Source organism: Pipistrellus hanaki, assembly GCF_964339955.1.
Source record: "Pipistrellus hanaki genome assembly, chromosome: 6".
NCBI classification, from domain to species: domain Eukaryota; kingdom Metazoa; phylum Chordata; class Mammalia; order Chiroptera; family Vespertilionidae; genus Pipistrellus; species Pipistrellus hanaki.
Window position 1 is genome coordinate 23,522,062 of NC_140508.1, and position 19,383 is coordinate 23,541,444.

Below are 19,383 nucleotides of genomic sequence, written 5' to 3' on the forward strand. Positions count from 1 at the left end.
CTCCTTTCTCCTTGCTCGTCTCCATGTCATTGTCATTGTCAACAGGCACCCAACCCATTGCACCCATTTAATGAAAATTTGCTTTTTATAGATTAATCTAAATTCAGATTTCCACCCCTCTTTTCATGCCCTAAATGGTTCCAGTTGCTTATTAAATAGTTTCACTTCTTAGACTCATCACACCCTAACAGTATGTCTAGATTCAAGCTTCACCATTCTTTCCATGATGACTGCAATAGCTTTCTAACCCTGTGCCTCTTCCAGTCAGTTCTATACACAGCATTGGTGGAATAATTTAAAAGTGCAGTTTGATGTTTTTATGCCCCTGCTTCAACTCTTCAGTCAATTCCAGCTGCTCTTAAGAGAAAAGTTACAAGCTCCTTAACAGAGCCCTGTAGGACTAGACAGGAGCAGGCACCTATCTTTTTTTCCAATACTTTGTCCTCTCACTTTCTTTCTGGGTCACATTGTTTGTAAAGATTCTTCTTGGTTCAAGGCCTTTGTTCCAGATCCGAGGAATATTGTCTCTCCCCCTCCCGTTTCTCATTTTAAGCTGCCATGTCTATCCCACTGCCTTTCTTAGTGTGGTTATTTGATGTCATCCTTTTTCACTAGAGTTCAGGTTCCAGGAAGACAGCATTTATGTATGCTTTAGTTACCATGGTTTCTCAGCATGGCATGTAATAAGTGCTCGGTAAACATTTGTTTAATTAGCACATGTGCTGTTATTTATTTATTTTTGCTTGTTTCTTTTTAGTATATTTACTAACATCAAGGCCAAACCTTTTTACTTGTGATGGCTAGATGGTGGTAGTATCTTTAGAATGGGCTTCTCTACCTGCTTCTAACTTTTCTCTGTTTCTCTTTGATCTGTGTATTTTCTCAAGATACATTTCCTTAAAAATACCTGCATTGGTCATGTTGTTTTCCAGGAACAAACTTTAATAGAATCTTTATTGTTTGTAAATTAAAACCCAAACTTTTTAGCCTGAATTTATGAACCCTCTTCAAACCTAGACCCAACCTACTTTTACATTTTCTCTTTTGGGATAATCTTTTTCTCTTACTGAATGCATTTCTTTATTGACTTTTTCCCATGAATTTGCTGAATGTTCTCTTAAGTTTTTACTCATGTTTCTTTCCCTTCATAGAATAAATAATAATAATAATAATAATAATAATAATAATAAAATACCAGATTCTTCAAGAGGACTTGGACCAGCTCAAATGCTACCCAGATCAGAACATATTTCTCTTTTCTGCTTAGTACATGTAATAGACATGTTATTCAATAAATGCTTGTTTTATTGGATTACCTAATTTATACATTTGTCATTTTGAGATTGTTGTGTTGTATTTTACCATATTGTGTCAACTTATGGAGACATGAACATTTTGATTTTTTACCTTAGCACAGTACTTTCATTCAGTGAACATTAACTTAAACATCTACAATTGATGATTATAATATTAATTTTGAGAGAGAAACATACCAGGTTATTTTCTTTAATTGTAAGTCTTAGGGTCTTTCACGATAAGTTTGAATCTATTATTTAAGTATTTCAAGCATATGTTAGTTTAAAACTATGCTTCACTTTAAGCAATAAGCTTATATCTTGAAGATATAATGAAAAAAGAGTTAATCTGAAACATTACTAATAATACTATTGCACTTCCTCAATATTGTAGAGATATAAAGATTCTATATAAGTAAGTGAGGGAAATGTTTGTCAGAAAATATCTTAGACACAGCCACAGTATCATCTGACCACTCCAAAGAGGTGAGGCAGGAAGTGCCCACAAGGGGGAGTGCCCATCTAGAGAAACTTGACCAAGCCTCTTTCCTGTTAAGCACGTAAAATGGCTGTTTTACAAATGCACTTCTAGACCATGTCTGATGTTCTAGGAAAAAGAATGGCCCTCTGCACAGCAAGAATTTCTGCCCATTTGTAGCACCCATTTATTGTGGTTGTGGGATTTCCAAGGAGGGACTGGGGACAGAATGGAAATGGTGTTGCCTTATAAGCTAAGACAAGTTTGTGAAGCTTGTGATTGTACTTTTTTTTTTTTTTCTCTTTCCCCTCTGTTGAGAGCATTTTCATTTTACAAGTTTTGTCATCTCTTCTGGGGTCATTTGCCCAAAGAATAGGCACTGCTTCATTTTCATTGCTCCATTGATCTGTGTGCCCTGAGGTTATAAAGAAATCACCTTGCAAGTCACCTTGAGGAGTGCACAGGCTTTGAATGATCTTTGCACCAGAGGTCATGGCCTCTTGGGATTTTTGTTTTTTCTTCCTAGTACCTATTTTATCTTTGACCTGAACATTATTACCAGCAACGTTTATTGAATCCTCATCATGTGCAGGTTTTTAAAGTAGGTTTTAGGGAGTAAAGAGAGCATCCAGCATCTAGGCCCTGACCATTACATTTGGTCCAAGGGAATTAAACAGTATAGGGAAATCGTTCCACTTGATATGCACTAGAATAATGAAACCATCTATGAGAGCTACAGGAATGAGCAGGATGGAGAACTCATTTCAAGCTTGCTAAGTTTCTCATGCTAGGCTTTATGGGAGAGGTGGAATTTAAGCTGAGTCCTGAATAAAAGTAAGAGTTGCTATCTAGATGGAGAGAAAGTGCTAGGCTTAGGAATCTGGGAGTGGATAAGCTTGTTACATTACAGAGTTTCTGCAGGACAGTGGTTTCAAACTCAAATGCTCATGGGGGCCAGGCAGGTAGCCTAAACGTGTGAGCCAGTCTAGGGAGATGGAGCTGTTGGCAATGTGTGCTCCATTCTAAGGTGTTCAGAAACACAATGTGTAACACCAAAATACTTTGCTGCTCGGGCCGAACTCTGGTTTTGAAAGCTCGGTATGTTTGTGAGGACATGGCAGTTGATATGATTCAACTGTCCACCGAATTTAGCAAAGTAAAATAGGCCACAGGAATTAAGTCCATAGCCTGAGGAGCTATGGATCACAGGGCTACCGATCAGGGATGTGAGGCTGTTGTCTGGAGTAGCTGAATGTCTGTCTACTTTTATTCATGCTAACTGTACTTAGGACAAATTAGGGGACTGTTTTGAAATATGTATGCATGGGGCCTGTCCTTGTGGCTAGTAGCATTAAATACATACTTTTGAATGTTGGTAGTCTTTGAGGTTAATTTAAATGGCATTAGAATTTATAAGATATAGTGCTTTTATAATTAATTTAGATTACATTTATATTTTAGAATATACTTAGCTTTTCTCCTCTTTGTAATTTTTGATATTTTTTAAATTTAATTTTTTATCCTCATTAGAGGATATGTTTTATTAATTTTAGGGAAGAGAGAGAGAAAAGAGAGAGAGAACCAGACGGAGAAACACTGATGTGATCAGCTGACTCCTGTTGTGCACCCCAACTGGGCCTTGATTGAACCTGCAGTCCAGGTATGTGCCCTGACTGGGAATGGAACCTGCGACCCTTCAGTGTATGGGAGAACCAGCTGAGCCACAGTAGCCACGACTCAAGTAAGATTTTTAGCAATTGAGGAATAAAAGGAGAAAAAACATTTGGGTATTTTTTTTTTCTTTTTAATGTGCTTATCTTTAGTAGTTAATATCTTTATGATTTTGAAATAATTTATTTTTGTGAATATACTCTGAATTGTGTAGTCAAATAGATACTGCTGTACTTTAAAATTACATAAAATAAAACACCTTATTACTGTGTTATTAAAGTCAGTGTCAAATGTTTGTTCTTCACTCTGGGAGAGGATGGAATTTAAATCCAGGTGAAATGACTCATTTCAATTGTCATGGTGTTTCATGGCAGGAATAGACTCCAGATTGTCCCAGTTACCTTTTAGTCCTTTATCTGTTATTCCCCACTGCTTTAAGACTCAGTTCAAAGGCCAGTGGAGCTCTGGTATTTAAAAGAAAAAATGTAATTTTATCCAAAGAAGGTAAATGTATGCCCCCAAATGAAAGAAAGACCAGAGGTCCAGACCATGACCAGGTGTTCGTGAAAAGAGCCAAATTGGACAACTAAATTGAAAAAGGTTGTCTGCTCTTATTAAAGAGACTTTATTGCTGTCTATTTAATTAGTAAGGTCTTAGCTCACGCTTGTATGTTTTTTAATCTGCCCAGGTAATGAAGTTCATAGCCTATTAGTGAGTGTGCTGGTAGCATGTCGTGCTATCTCTGTCATTGAAGCTCTATGATATAAGCGCGCCTGTGAAGTGAAACTCCCCAATAATCTTGATTCCTTCCTTCTCCCTTGAACACATTTCCCAGATGGTGATGACTGAGTTTAAGAAAGTGTAGGATGACCAGTGGAAAATGCAAAGTTAAAGCTGAAGTATAGTATGGGTATTACTTATTTAGAGTTTTTCAGAAAGCGATTTAGAGTTGAAGAAACTGAATTGGTTACTCATAAACGAGAAGAATGTGATCTGATGCCAGATGACCTACAAGGATGGGAAGGCAGTAGAGAAGTGTTATCAAAAGTAACATTGAATGGAGGACTGTGTGACCAGTATCAAGACATAATTTCTTCATAGATAAAGTGAGAGGTTTGGTGATAAGAGCCTTGAAAGTTTATTTTGAACAGTAGACCAAAGGGCTTGCAAAGCCTCCTGAAATAAAGATCATTCCCATATTGTGAGAAATTAGTCTGGATTTCACAGCAGTTGTTTAAGGACATACTTTTGGGAAAGAACGTATTTAGGGGTGATGTGCTAAAGCATGTAAGGGAGATACCTGAATATAAAATAATCAGAGGGACACATCCATTCAATGAGTAGTTTTTCACAGAACCAATTTTGTTCCTTATTTAATGTTTATCTCTCTCTATGAATTTTTATTATATCTGTTTTCTCCTTTCTCTTTGTGCTGATCTTATTCTCTAACTTCTTTAGTTGGACATTTATCCTACTTTTTTTTTGGTCAACATTTTGGGTAAAATTTTCCTGTAAGTACCATGTTTACTGTATCCCACAAGTATATAAATGTAATATTTTTATGATAATTCATTAAGTATTTTTGCTTCTATTTAGATTACTCATTTGGATCCATAAATTATTTAGAAAATTTTTTTTCTGTGTTAATTTCCAAATGTTATTTATTTTTGACTCCTAACTTAACTGTGTTATAGTCAGAGGGTATATTCTGTTTCATATTATTTCTTGAAATTTGTTATGGTTTAGTGTATTAAACTAGAGGCCTGCTGCACAAAATTTGTGCACAGGGGTGTGTGTCCCTCTCAGCCTGGCCTTTGCCCTCTCACAGTCCAAGATCCCTTGGGGGATGTCTGACTGATACTAAGCCATCAGTCAGATATCCTAATTGCTGCCATGAACGTGGGACAGTCTGTTTGATGCTTCTCTGTTTCTGGATTTATTTTTATTCATCAGTTTATGTTGCTTATTTTATTCCACAAATGAGTGAAATCATGTGATATTTATCTTTCTCTGACTGGCTTATTTTGCTTAGCATAATGCTCTCTATGTCAATCCATGCTGTTGTGAATGATAAGAATTCCTTCTTTTTTCAGCAACATAGTATTCCATTGTGTAAATGTTCCACGGTTTTTTAATCCACTCATCTGCTGATGGGCATTTAGGCTGTTTCCAAATCTTAGCTATGGTAAGTTGTGCTGCTATGAATGTAGGGGGTGCGTATATCCTTTATGATTGGTGTTTCTGATTTCTTGGGATATATTTCTAGAAGTGGAATTACTGGGCCATTTTTAAATTTTTTGGGGAAACTCCATACTGTTTTCCACAGTGACTGCACCAGTCTGCATTCCCACCAGCAGTGCACAAGGACTTCTTTTTCTTCATATCCTCACCAGCACTTGTTTGTTGATTTGTGGATGATAGCCATTCTGACAGGTGTGAGATGGTACCTCATTGTAATTTTGATTTGCATCTCTTGGATAATTAGTGACTTTCAGCACGTTTTAATATGTCTCTTGGCCTTCCGTATATCCTTTTTGGAAAAGTGTCAATAGACACTGTTCAATTTTCCCACTTTAGGTCCTTTGCACATTGTTTGATTGGATTGTTTATCTTTCTTTTGTTAAATTGTATGAGTTCACTGTAAATGTTGGAGATTAAACCCTTATCGGGTGATAACATTGACAAATATGTCCTCCCATGCAGTGGGCTTTCTTGTTATTTTGTTGATGGTTTCTTTTGCTGTGCAGAAGCTTTTTATTTTGATATAGTCCCATTTGTTTACTAGTATTTTCTCCTTAGTTTCCATTGCCCTAAGAACTGTATCAGTAAAGATATTGCTTTGGCATATGTGGATTCCTTTAGTATTTTTATGGTTTCTAGTCTTATGTTTAAGTCCTTTATCTATTTTGAGTTTATTTTTGTGTATGATGTAAGTTGGTGGTTTAGTTTCATTTTTTTTGCATTTGTCTGTCCAATTTTCCCAAAAATATTTATTGAAGAGACTATCTTGAGTCCATTGTATGCTCTTGCCTCCTTTGTCAAATATTAATTGAGCATAATGGCTTAGGAAGATTTCTGGGTTCTCTGGTCTGTTCTTGTGCCAATACCATTACCAGGCAGTTTTGAGAACAGTGGCTTTGTAATATAGTCTGATATCTGGTATTGAGACCCCTCCTATTATGTTCTTCTTTCTCAGGATTGCTGTGGCTTTTTATTTTATTTTTATTCCATATGAATTTTTGGAGAGTTTGTTCTAGGTCTGTGAAATATAGCATTGGTATTTTAATGAGTATTGCATTGAATCTATAGATTACTTTGGGTAGTATAGACATTTTAATGATGTTGATTCTACTAATCAATGAACACAATCTATTCTTTCACTTGTTTATGTCTTCCTCTATCTCTCTCTCTCTCTCTCTCTCTCTCTCTTTTTTTTTTTTTTTTAAAGTCCTGTAGTTTTCCGAGTATAAGTCTTTTACCTCCTTAGTAAGTTTACCTCCTAGGTATCTTAATTTTTTTGTTGCAATGGTAAATGGGGTTGTTTTTTTAGTTTCTCTTTCTGTAAGTTCATTATTGGTGTATGAAAGAGTCATAGATTCCTGGGTGTTAATTCATAGTGTTTTCTTATAATCCTTTATATTTCTGTGGTGTTTGTGGTCACTTCTCCCCTTTCATTTATGATTTTATTTATTTGAGTGCTCTTTCTTTTTTTCTCATTGAATATGGTTAAAGGTTTACCAATCTTGTTTATCTTTTTAAAGAACCAGCTCTGGGTTCTATTGATTTTTTTTTTTAAGACAATTTTTTTTAAATTTCTTCTTTGATCTTTATTACTTCTTTCCTTCTATTCATGTTTTTGTTGATGTTTTTCTTTAGTTCTTTTAAGTGTAAGGTTAAGTTGTTTATTTGAGAATTTCTTGTTTACTGCTATGAATTTCCCTTTAAGGACTGCTTTTGCTGTTTCCCATAGATTTTAGGTTGTGTTTTCATTTTCATTTGCCTCAGGTATCTTTTGATTTCTTCCTTGACCTCGTTGCTAATCAAGCCATTGTGTAGTAACATGTTATTAACTTCCATGTGTTTGGGTGTTTTTTTAGTTTCTTAGTTGTTTTTCTTATAATTGATTTCTAGTTTCATATCATTGGTGGTCAGAGATGACATGTGGCATGGGATCTCAGGGCATCACCAGTGCTTAATATGATTTCAAACTTCTTAAATTTGATGATACTTGTTTTGTTGCCTGACATGTGGTCTGTCTTGGAAAATGTTTCATGTGCACTTGAAAATAATGTATTCTGCTGCTTTGGAGTGAAATGATTTAAAAATATTAATCAAATCCATCTGCTCTAATGTGTCATTGAAGGCGACTGTTTCCCTGTTTTTTTCTGTCTGGAATATCTATCCAGTGTTGTCAGTGGTTTTTAAAAAATCCCATACGATGGCTGTATTACTCTTCAATCTCTTCCTTATACCCATCTATATTTACTTTTTATATTTAGGTGTTCTTTGTTGGGTGCACAAATATTGACAAGGGTTTTCTCCTATTGTTATAGTGATCCTTTATTATTGGCCTTCTTTGCCTCTTTGTATAGCCTTTGCTTTAAAGTCTATTTTGTCTGATATAAATATTGCTACCCAACTTTTTAAGTATTTCTATTATATGAAATGTCATTTTCCATTGCTTTACTTTCAGTTCAATCTGAAGTGGGTTTCTTTCTTGTAGACAGCATGTATATGGGTCTTGTTTTTTCTTTTTAATCCATTCAACAACTCTATATCTTTTGTTTAGAACATTTAAGACATTTACTTTTAAAGTGATTATAGTAGTTATGTAGTTATTTGTAGGTCCTTGTTTTTCATTACTTTGAATATTTTATGCCAACTTGATATGGTCTGATATATTTCTGTTGAGAAATCAGCTGAAAGTCTTATGGGAGAAGCTGTTAGTTAACTATCTTTCTCTTGCTTCTTTTAAGCTTCTCTCTTTGTCTTTTTCATCTTTTCCATTTTAATTATGATGCATCTTGGTGTGGACCTCTTTAAGCTCATCTTTTTTCAGATCTGCGCTTCCTGTATTTGTATGTGTTTTTCCTTCACCAGGTTAGGGAAGCTTTTAGTCATTATTTCTTCAAATAAGTCCTCAATCCCTTGCTCTTTCTCTTCTCCTACCGGTACCCCAGTGGCATGGATGTTGTGATGCTTGATATTTTTCCAGAAGTTCCTTAAACTATCTTCATTAAAAATTTTTTTTCTTCTTATTGTTGCTCTGATTGGGTATTTTCTATTATTTTATCTTTCAATCTGTATCTAATCTCTTTGATTCCTTCCAATGTATTCTTCGTTTCCATTATTCTGTTCTTCATTTCTGCCCTTTTTTGTTGTTGTTGAAGCTCTCACTGCGTGCATCTATTCTTCTCCTAAGTTCCTTAGGCCCCCTTATAACCATTGTTTTGAACTATGTATCTGGTCGATTGCTTTCCTTCATTTCATTTAGTGTTTTTTTCTTGGAGATTTTTTTTGGTTCTTCCATTTGGGTCATGCTTCTTTCTCTCCCCATTTGGGCTGCCTCTCTGCGTTTGTTTCTGTATTTTAGGTAGTTCATTATATAGTAGTTGTCCTGTGGGGCCCAGTGGTGCAGTCTTCCTGATCACCTGAGGTGGGTGCTCCAGATGTGTCCTTTGTGTGGGTTATGTGAGCCCCTCTGTTATATTGAGCCTTGATTTCTGTTTCCATGTCGGGGGGAGTTGACCCTCAGGCTGGATGGCTATGAGGTTTGGTCATGACTACAGTGTAAGAGCTGCTGTATGGGAGCTGATTCCATGGGGGGGAAAAAAAAAATTCTCCCTAGCATGGTGTGGTGCCTGCTGAAGTATTCCTTTGGTGTGCTGCTTGTGGAGCTAATTGGGTGGTGCCCTTTTGTGGTCTGAAGCCAGCCCTTGGGTGTGCTGGTTCTGGGCCTTTTGGGAGGGACTCTGGTACAGGTGAATGTCGACACAGCCTGTGACCAGTCCTAGGCTACCTGTTAGGAGCTACAAAGTGATCCATAGTTGGTATCTGCCTCTACTGAGCTTGGATGCACATTGGAGGGGCCAAGCTGGATTCGAGGTCTGCTGCCACCAGTACTGGGTCTGGCACAGATCAGCAAATGGCCCAAGGCACCCTGCGATTTGCTGTCACCTGCCAGCCTTCCCTTAGGCTCACTGAAAGTGTCTTGGGCAGTACTTGAGTTATATGTGGTAGGTTCTCAGAGAGTGGTGAGTGGTGTTCACCAAGTTAATTCAGTTTCAAATTCAGTACTTGTGCTTGGTCAGGGGCCACTCAGCTAAAGTCTCAGGTACATTGAGGCCAGCTGCCACCTGCCTGGGGCCTTTGCAGTGGCATAGGGTCTCAGGGCATCACCAGTGTAGAGCTAGTAGAATTCAGCAGGCTAAAGCAGATTAAGATTTTGCTCTGTAGAGGGAAGGCTTAACACAGGAAATGTGTTGCTTGTTGATCATGTAAGAGGATGACCCTCGCCCTGAAGCTGCACAAGTCAGTTTCTCCGTGTGTCTCTGGCACCTTGTGAGCTTAGCTGGAATTCCTTGAGAGCTATTCAAGAATGCCGCCATGCTGGCCCAGGCTGGCAGCCACTGACAGAACCTTCAGCCATAGAAAACTGATTTTCTAAAGAGAAAATAGAAAGGTTATTAGGTGTTCTTATATCCAGTTTCTCCTTAGTTTCAGCAAAGCCAGATACATGAAAGTAGAGACTTCTAGCTAAATTATACTTTATTTATGCGCATCTGTTATACTCTAACCCCACAGTGGCTCCACTGAAGGCAGCTGGTTTGTGGGTTTGTGGGAGGTAGACAAGGAGCCAGATCTGGGTCTCCTGTAGCCAGAGCTATTATTCCATGTTTAGGATATTCAAAGATGGTAAAACTTTATGTTGACATTGCTGTGCTGTCATGGAGAGCATTAGTCATCTGCTTTTCTTAAGTGGATGCTCACACAAACTTAATGTTGCCCACAAACCTAACAAAGGTATATTAGAAAGTTTTGGTATATTTTCAAAAAAGGTATTTCATGCTTATTTTATTAAGATCACTCCACCTTACCCCAGTTTTAGGATGCACTTATATATTTGCAATTATTCTTTTAAAAATATATTTCTATTTAGTTCAGAGAGGAATGGAGAGGAAGAGAGAGATAGAAACATCAATAATAAGAATCATTGATCAGCTGCCTCCTGCATGCCCTGTATTGAGGACCAAGCCTACAACTGGGGCATGTGCCCTGACTGGGAATTGAACAGTGACCTCCTGATTTATAGGTCGACTGAGCCACACCATTAGGACTGAGATTATCCTTGATTTTAGCTATTTGATATTGAATAATTCTGTATAGAAGAAAAAACAAGTTAATGAAGAAAAAACAAGTAAGTAGCAGATAGTGTCTTTTGCCTAATTTCAGAATTAGAGTGAAGGTTAGAGGCTTAATTTTCTGGTGGGAAATATTTGAACTTTGTTTTAAGGGATTTCCCCCCGCCTTTCAACTAGTTTACATGTGTTATTTAATCTAATTCTTACCATAACTGTGTAATAGTCATTTCCAATTTGGAGCAGAGAAAAATAAATCTTTTGACATTAAGCCCAACAGTGATTACTAGTTTATTAGTTACTTCAAGAAAGCCTTATTTCAACATTTTCCTTGACACATGTACTCTCTATTCTAACTTTACATACATATATTTATTCTAAGGGAACCATAGTTTTTATAGTTGTTTTTAGTCATAATTTTGTCAAGGAAGTAATGCAAATAGTGTGTTTTAGTCAAGGACAATAGGTACATGTATATCTGTGTGGTGCATATGCTTTTAAGTATTTATGGAGTGTAAGAGCATAATAGTAGTTCTATATAGTAACAGTCATTGTGTGTTTTTTAAACTTTCTACAATTTCATTTCTATATAAACAAGTGTGAAATTATTAGGGCCAAAATACCAATGTTTGTCTTTCACTCACAGTATCTGCACTTCATAAAAATGCTTAAATATTACTTCATCATCTTTAAATTTGCTTTTCAGTATGTGAAATCTGTGAACCAATTCTTGAATATTTATGGAGCAATCCTGATTTTTGCAGGTGTTGTAAGCCCTTGGGAATATTTAGCTTAATTTAGAACAGTATTCCCTATTTTTTTGCTTGGTCTTTCATTTTTAAAAAACCAAGTTACAGTAAATCTATCTATGTATAATCCTTTTGAATCTTTCAACAGTAGTTTGATTAGGCATATGTGTTCTCATAGTGCATGCTATCCTAATTGAAATGCAAAGAGAATTGTTTAACAGATAGTGTATATCACAGTGTAGATGTTATGTGTCCCTGCAGTAACATTTTTGTTTTATAGAATGCTTGGATAGGGTCAGCAGTCTCAGTTAATAAAAAATGAACTAATAAAGGATACTATCAACTGTAAAATAAAATTAAATTAAAAAATTAGAACAGAAACAAGTAAAAGAGAAAACAAGTACAATGGGGAAAAAATGAAAAAAATGCTGTTTCTTAACATTTTTTGTTGTCAATGAGCAGAATTATTTTATAGTGTCTATTTGTATGAAAGCTGTCCATTTCTTAAAAAAACCCACACATATAAGATTATTAATTTAAAATACTTTTCAAGAAACTAGAAACACCATTTAGAAAGGACATATTCACCCCTATGTTCATAGCAGCACAATTTACAATAGCTAAGATTTAGAAACAGCCTAAGTGCCCTTCAGCAGATGAGTGTATTAAAGAACTGTGGTACATCTACACAATGGAATACTATGCTTCGGTAAAAAAGAAGGAATTCTTATCATTGCAACAGCATGGATGGAACTGAAGAGCATTATGCTAAGTGAAATAAGCCAGCCAGAAAAAGATAAATATCACATGATCTTACTCATTTATGGAATATAATGATCAATATAAATTGATGAACAAAAACAGATCCAGAGAGAGAGAAACATTGATCAGACCATTAAACCTCATAGGAAAGGTAGGGGAGGGTGGAGTTAAGGGGGAGAGATCAACCAAAGGACTTTATGCATGCATATAAGCCTAGTTAGCAATGGACACAGACAATGGGGGAGTGGGGGTGGGGATGAGGGCATGAGGGGGAGGGAAGGGGGGTAATGGGGGAATAAAGACACATATGTAACACTGTAATCAATAAAGAAATTAAAAAAATACTTTGTAATATTTTCATGGCGGTGTGATCATGATGATACACTGCCAATTGAGAGTTGAACAAGGTGGAGTTTAAATCTTTTATGCTGACATATGTTAGTCTTAGGTGGTTTAAGCTTCCCATTCAGCAGCTTTGTGCCTATGAAATTATTTGCCTCAGAATGAGTGGAACAGGTATTTGGGTGATAATGATCCAGTATGATGCCATCACACCTGCTTCTCAGGGTAGGGTTCATGGACCAGCAACAGCAGCATTACTGGGAGGTGGTTAGATGTACAGTCTGGACCATTCCTAGATTCTTCCATCAGAATCTGCATTTAAACAGATTCTCCAGGTGGTTTGTATCCATTTGGGCACATTACAGTGTGAAAGGTCTTCCTGTAGACAACATAAGACTTGGTGTCTGGACAAGAAGCCAAAATTTCTTATCTGAGGTTGCAGGAATATAAAGATTTAGAGTTATTTCTTAGAATAATGAAACATAAGTTGAAAGTACATTTCTCTTTAAGGTTACTCATTCACTTTGATACTTTCATCTTATTCACCAAAAAAGATAAACTTGATTTCATCCATACCAAGTGAGCAACCCTGGCTATTGTTAAGTCTTTCCCTAAGAAGTGGTATCCTCTGAATTTGAATGAAATTGAGTCTTGAGAAAAGGAGATGGAAGACTGTGACCCAGGCATTAGAATGGCATAGCGCATACCATCACTTGCTAGGCTTGTTTTGTGATGTCAGGGATGCAGACATACTTTATTCCATCCTGATTAATGCATAAATATGTCCTGAATGTCTGCCATGTGCAAAATGAAACAGAGTGGATCTAATCTTTCCTCAGAGAGTTTACAATCAGGATAGGGAACTGTCCTAGAAAGTCAGGCAACCTGTCACCAGCAGAACCATGGTATCTGGGATATGGCCTTGTGGACCCATTGGCAAGGCTTCTTCCACCTGTGAAGGGAGAGTAGTAATTCATTTCAGTCAGTTATGCCTTTTTCATCAAGGTATGTACTGTTATATCAGTGGATTTAAGGGGAAGTAGAATTCCGAACAAGAACCAAAGAAATGCAAATGCCTAGATGTACCTTCTCCTAATAGACTTAATGTAATATTTGTTGTGGCATACTCTGTTTCTAAATTTTTCAGTTTGCTTTGAGGAAAAGTCTTTTGCTTTAGTTATTTCAAAACTCCCTTCAATTTTGCTCAACTTCTGAGATGGCTGTAGGAGCTCATTGACTTTTCTGGGGATTTTATTTCAAAACTTCTTAGCGAGGGGTCCCTCTGTACAAATGAAGCTTTGCTCAGGAGTGTGAGCATAAGCCACACGGGCGGAGGGGCTGTTCTTGTTGAACCTGCCTATGTTGAGCTCTTTCATGTATATTTGGGGTTGGGGATGAGGATAGAGGTCTTAGGTTCCAGCACACACTTGGAAACCAATGTCCTAGTGTTAAGAACACCACCAAGACTTCTATTAATATAGAAAAATACATTTTTTTCATGATATCTTTACCTGCCTCCATTCTGATTTTTATCCTGTAATACAGTTTTTCTTGCACAGGTGACCCAGAAATCTTCAAGATAGGAAGTGAGCTGGCTTTAGTCACTACATGTGCAATGCCTTTAAGCATATGGGACTTGGGACAAGACACAGAAACACAAAAATGCCTCCCAAGAACATACATTTTTCTGACATGCAATTGGCAAGCTTATTGCTAGAGCAGAGATGGGGCCTTGCCATAAAGTTTCTCACAGGCAAGGAACTAGAAAAGAAAATTATGGCACAATATAGCATACTTTGAGATTTTAAATACCATTCTTTATATTTACTATGCTAACTCTTTTACTTTTAGAAATTTGTATATAATTTCAAAATACTAATAATGGCATTTCACTTATGCCACAGATCGTTTCCTCTGCAAAATCTCAATTATGAACTTAATTCTTGAGACTAGGAAGGCACTGTGTTATATGATAAATCATATTAAAAAAATTTCCCTCCCTTAGAAAGGCATGTTAGACTTATTATGAGAAAAAAAAGCTTTTGTTTAGGATTTTTCAGTGGATAAAACATATTGTCTTGAACAGAATTTATTTTTATTTTTATTTTTTATTTTTTTAAATATATTTTATTGATTTTTTACAGAGAGGAAGAGAGAGGGATAGAGAGTTAGAAACATCAATGAGAGAGAATCATCGATCAGCCGCCTCCTGCACACTCCCTACTGGGGATGTGCCCACAGCCAACGTACATGCCCTTGACCGGAATCGAACTTGGGACCTTCCAGTCTGCAAGCCGACGCTCTATCCACTGAGCCAAACTGGTTCGGCTTGAACAGAATTTAAATGGCAACTTGATAATTGATCACTTTAGGAGATTGCTAAATGTTTCACTTAAGGATTAGCTCAGGTTTTATGTCACGATTTTACTAGAAATTATTATGTAGTCATATCACAGTGTCACACACCATGCTTATGAATGCCCCTTTGTTCTGCAGGAGAACGACTCGGGCACTTTGGACACAGTGGGCGCTGTGGTTGTGGATCACGAAGGGAACGTTGCTGCTGCTGTCTCCAGTGGAGGCTTGGCTTTGAAACATCCAGGGAGAGTTGGACAGGTGAGTCATTGGGTTTTTAAACTAGCTTTACAAGGTAAAATATGCCATTTTCTAACTCACAGATTTTAAACTGTAGAGATCTTTTTTCTTTAGAAAAAAAATATTGTTCTTTAACATTTATCGTATATAATAAAGATGTAATATACAAATGTCTTTACACCGACCAACCACATAATGACCGGATCACAGATCAGCAGGAGGGTGGGGCAGTGAGCTACTGGCTGGCTACAAGTGGGCAGAGAGCTACAGGAGGGGGTAGGGCAGCAAGCTATGAGGTGGGAGTAGAGGAGACGAGGGGGGGGGGAGAGAAGGGAGCTACAGGAGGGCAGGGCAGCAGGAGGAGCAGGAGGAGAGCTACTGGAGGGCGGCAGTGAGCTACTGACAAGTTACTGGCACACGGATTTGTGCGCAGGGCTACTAGTGTAGCATAAATCATCAATCAAAAACTTTTAAAGATTCTTTCTAAAATAAATTCTCATAGTAATAGGGCTCTTTCTGATCTTTACCACGGCTAATCCTGGGTTTTACTACTTTGGACATGCTGGGCATATAGTAGACATTTAATAAATGTGTGTTGATTTCCCTTTTCTTTCTTTGTAAGTGTCATTCTTTTTAGGAGCAAGCTCTGCCTGACTATTATTACTGCTTGCTTTTTAGGTGGGAAAGTGATTTTAGAGTTACATTTTGTATTCCTTCCATTCAAGGAACATTTGACCCCCTAGATTGCTCCTCTGATTGAGCATATCAGCTATTTTATAGACTAACCAGTATTTCAGGTTACCACATATGATACCATTCAAGAAATCTGTTTATAAGGAAGGTCTAATGTATGTGCAACTGGCTTATTTCCAGTTCACTTGCACATCTTTGCCCTTCCCCCTCCCTTTGCCCCCTATCATCAGCCTCTAGGGCTATACTGAGGATAAAGTTTAACAGTCTTTGATCTAGGAAGCTTTCTGAGTAGTATAAACCAATTTGGCACATTGCTTATAGGCTTAATAAATATTTGTTAACTGAACAAATGAATCGGACACCATCATGGAATCTGTTAAAGTAGTTGCAAGGGTATGGTTAAGCTCAGTATTTGGATCTTATGTTACATGTAGAGCACTGCTTTGCTGCTCTTTCACTTTATTTCTCATGTTTAAAGAAGAGTTGATGCCACAGTTGCTTTGGACATGGTGGTTAGTGAATGCTGGCAGCAGAGTGATCTGATTCATGGAGGACATCTTTGCAAAGCCTCAAGTGTTGTTCCCTAATCTGCCCCTTATTGTGGATAAACTACTTTATCCTTTGGGGGAAAAAGGAAGGGAAGAACAATTAATTTTGTGCAATTCTTTGTCTACTGTAGAAGGGGATTTATGGGGACTCATTACTCAACATGCGTACAATGCTTTGAACTCATTATAAAAAGCCTTTGTCTCGTCATGGCATTTTTCCACATTATAAAGTCCTGTGTATTTGTCGAGTTTGGAATAAGAAAACCAAAGTTGGCATATCAGTTTAGTTTTGGATGCCTTGGTGAAGAAGGAGAGAAAAAAGCCAGCAAGCCCCCTTCATAGCTTTGCAATTCCCATGACTTTCTCACTGTTTTTTTTTGTTTGTTTTGGTTAATAAATAGCAACAACCGAACCAAGGATAGTTCTGGACTGTGTTAGCAGGATATTACATTAAATAGTCTTGAAGCCATTCTGTCACTGCAAAGAGGACTCTCCTGGATAAAGAAATACTTCCGTAAAGCTTAATGTTTATTTGCTCCACTTGGCTAGTTTATGAATGCACAGTTTGTAAGAGATGAAAACTCAGGAAAGGGTGTGGAGGAGAGAGGACAAGTACTTGTAGCAAAATACAGCTGCTTAATTAGATTATATTGCTTGGAAAGGAGATGTAATTTGCCTAGCCTGGAAATATGTAAGCATCACATGAGAGGTAAAGAACTGTTCCTCTTGATAATCAGGATAGAGTATGATAAAATACACATGCAAATTTTTTTTATTTACTTCTTTCTTTCTTTTTTTACACACACACACACACACACACACACACACACACACACACACATATATATATATATATATATATATATATATATACTTTATTGACTTTTTACAGAGAGGAAGGGAGAGGGATAGAAAGTTAGAAACATCAATGAGAGAGAAACATCGATCAGCTGCCTCCTGCACACCCCCCACTGGGGATGTGCCTGCAACCAAGGTACATGCCCTTGACAGGAATCGAACCCGGAACCCTTGAGTCCACATGCTGACTCTCTATCCATTGAGCCAAAGCAGTTTTGGCCATGCAAAATTTAAATGTGCTAAAACTAGATACTTTCAAATATATTTAAATGTACAAATATTTAAAATTTTTTAGCATATTATCCTTCTTTAGATATATAATAACAGTTTAAGTTTTTAAATATATCTGCTTCTAACTAAGTGTAAAATTATCAAATGTGATTTCCTTTCCAAAGGTAAAGAAGTGGTTGTGGATATTGAAGAGATGAATCCAGACATTTTGGGTGGCATTAATTGGAAACAAAATAGGAATGATTTCTCATTCTTTTATAAAATGGCAATTTGAATGAGAACTTATTTGCTTCTTTAGTTTACTATAATAATTAGATGTAAAACTGGGACATGAGCATGAAATTTATTATAGTCTTTGCTTCCCTTATCCCTTCCCGCTACTCAAATACAAATAGACAGTTGAGTTAAGTTGAGTGGTTAAGAGTATGGACCTTTAATCTAATTCCACCTTTCCATTTACCAGTCTCCTTACTATGGACAGTATTCAATGTCTTTAAGCTCTACTTTTCACAGCTATAAATGGAGACAAATAGCTACTTTCTCCAAAGTTCTAGAAGATTAAATGACATAATTCATTAAATTACTTACCATAGTCCCTCATGATAACAGCTCGCAGGGGTCTTCAAACTACGGCCCGCGGGCCACATGCAGCCCCCAGGGGAGTCTGATCCTGCCCGCCAGGATTTTTGGGCAGTGAGCGCAGCCAAGGTGTTACAGTAGGGATTAGTAGTTCATATAGTCCGGCCCTCCAGCTCTCTGAGGGACCGTGATCTGGCCCCCACTTTAAAAAGTTTGAGGACCCCTGATATAGCTTCTGTTTATGCTATGTGTGACTGGCATGTTAATTCACATGATACTACAGCACTAGGAGGGAGGTGTTTTTATTGATATTATCCTCATTATATAAAAGAGGAAACTAAAACTCAGAGAAGATTAAATAATAATAATAATAATAATAATAATAGTAATATAATTTATATGACCTAATTTTACTGCATGATAATAGCTTCAATAAAATTTTACTACAAAAAAGAAGGAAACTTTTAAAATTGTTTATTTTAGGCCTGCTTAAGGTTGCTCTATTTTATCGAAAGAAGTGGATAATTGAGAGACAATCTCTGATTCTTTTATCTTACCTGTTTCTTAGCCCAAGCAATTTCAGAAAGTTACAAAATAAGACAACTTTAGGTCATAAAATTGAGGAGAAGTAGCCCAAAGAGAATTTGCTTAGAAGAAAAAGGAGTAAGAATAAATGTTCTGGATTTCTAAGAGGTATCCTTGTGCCCTTATTTAGAGTGTGTGTGTGGTGTGTGGGTGTGTGGTGTGTGTGTGGTGTGTGGTGTGTGTGGGGGTGTGTGTGTGTGTGTGGTGTGTGTGTGGTGTGTGGTGTGTGTGTGTGTGTGTGTGGTGTGTGTGGTGTGTGTGTGTGTGGTGTGTGTGGTGTGTGTGGTGTGTGTGTGTGTGTGTGTGTGTGTGGTGTGTGGGTGTGTGGTGTGTGTGTGGTGTGTGGTGTGTGTGTGTGTGTGTGGTGTGTGTGTGGTGTGTGGTGTGTGTGTGTGTGTGTGTGTGTGTGTGTGGTGTGTGTCGGGGGAATGGAAGGACAATGGGCTAATGTCCAGGGTTTTCAATGAAGGAAGAATGGGCCCTTCTCCTGAGGTCCTGTGTTCTCTGAGGCTTTGGCTGACCCAGGAGCTGTCCTAGGCAGTGCCAGAATGGCTTATCATACGAGTCTGCCAGTTTTCTTATGAAATCCATGTGCCGAATCCCTTCTGTAGACTTTCAGTTGCCACTCTGACGAGCCG

The 19,383-nt window shown here is 37.3% G+C and overlaps 1 protein-coding gene across 4 annotated transcripts in view; it reads left to right on the top strand.

Annotated features, from left to right (window-relative positions):
- TASP1 (taspase 1) overlaps positions 1-19,383 on the top strand; it is a 244,006-nt gene that overhangs the window by 100,100 nt on the left and 124,523 nt on the right. For all 4 annotated transcript variants that reach the window (XM_084887646.1, XM_084887647.1, XM_084887644.1 and 1 more), the window contains exon 9: positions 15,153-15,272. In XM_084887646.1, coding sequence (XP_084743772.1) covers positions 15,153-15,272 — 120 coding nt within the window. The remainder of the gene's footprint in view (positions 1-15,152; positions 15,273-19,383) is intronic.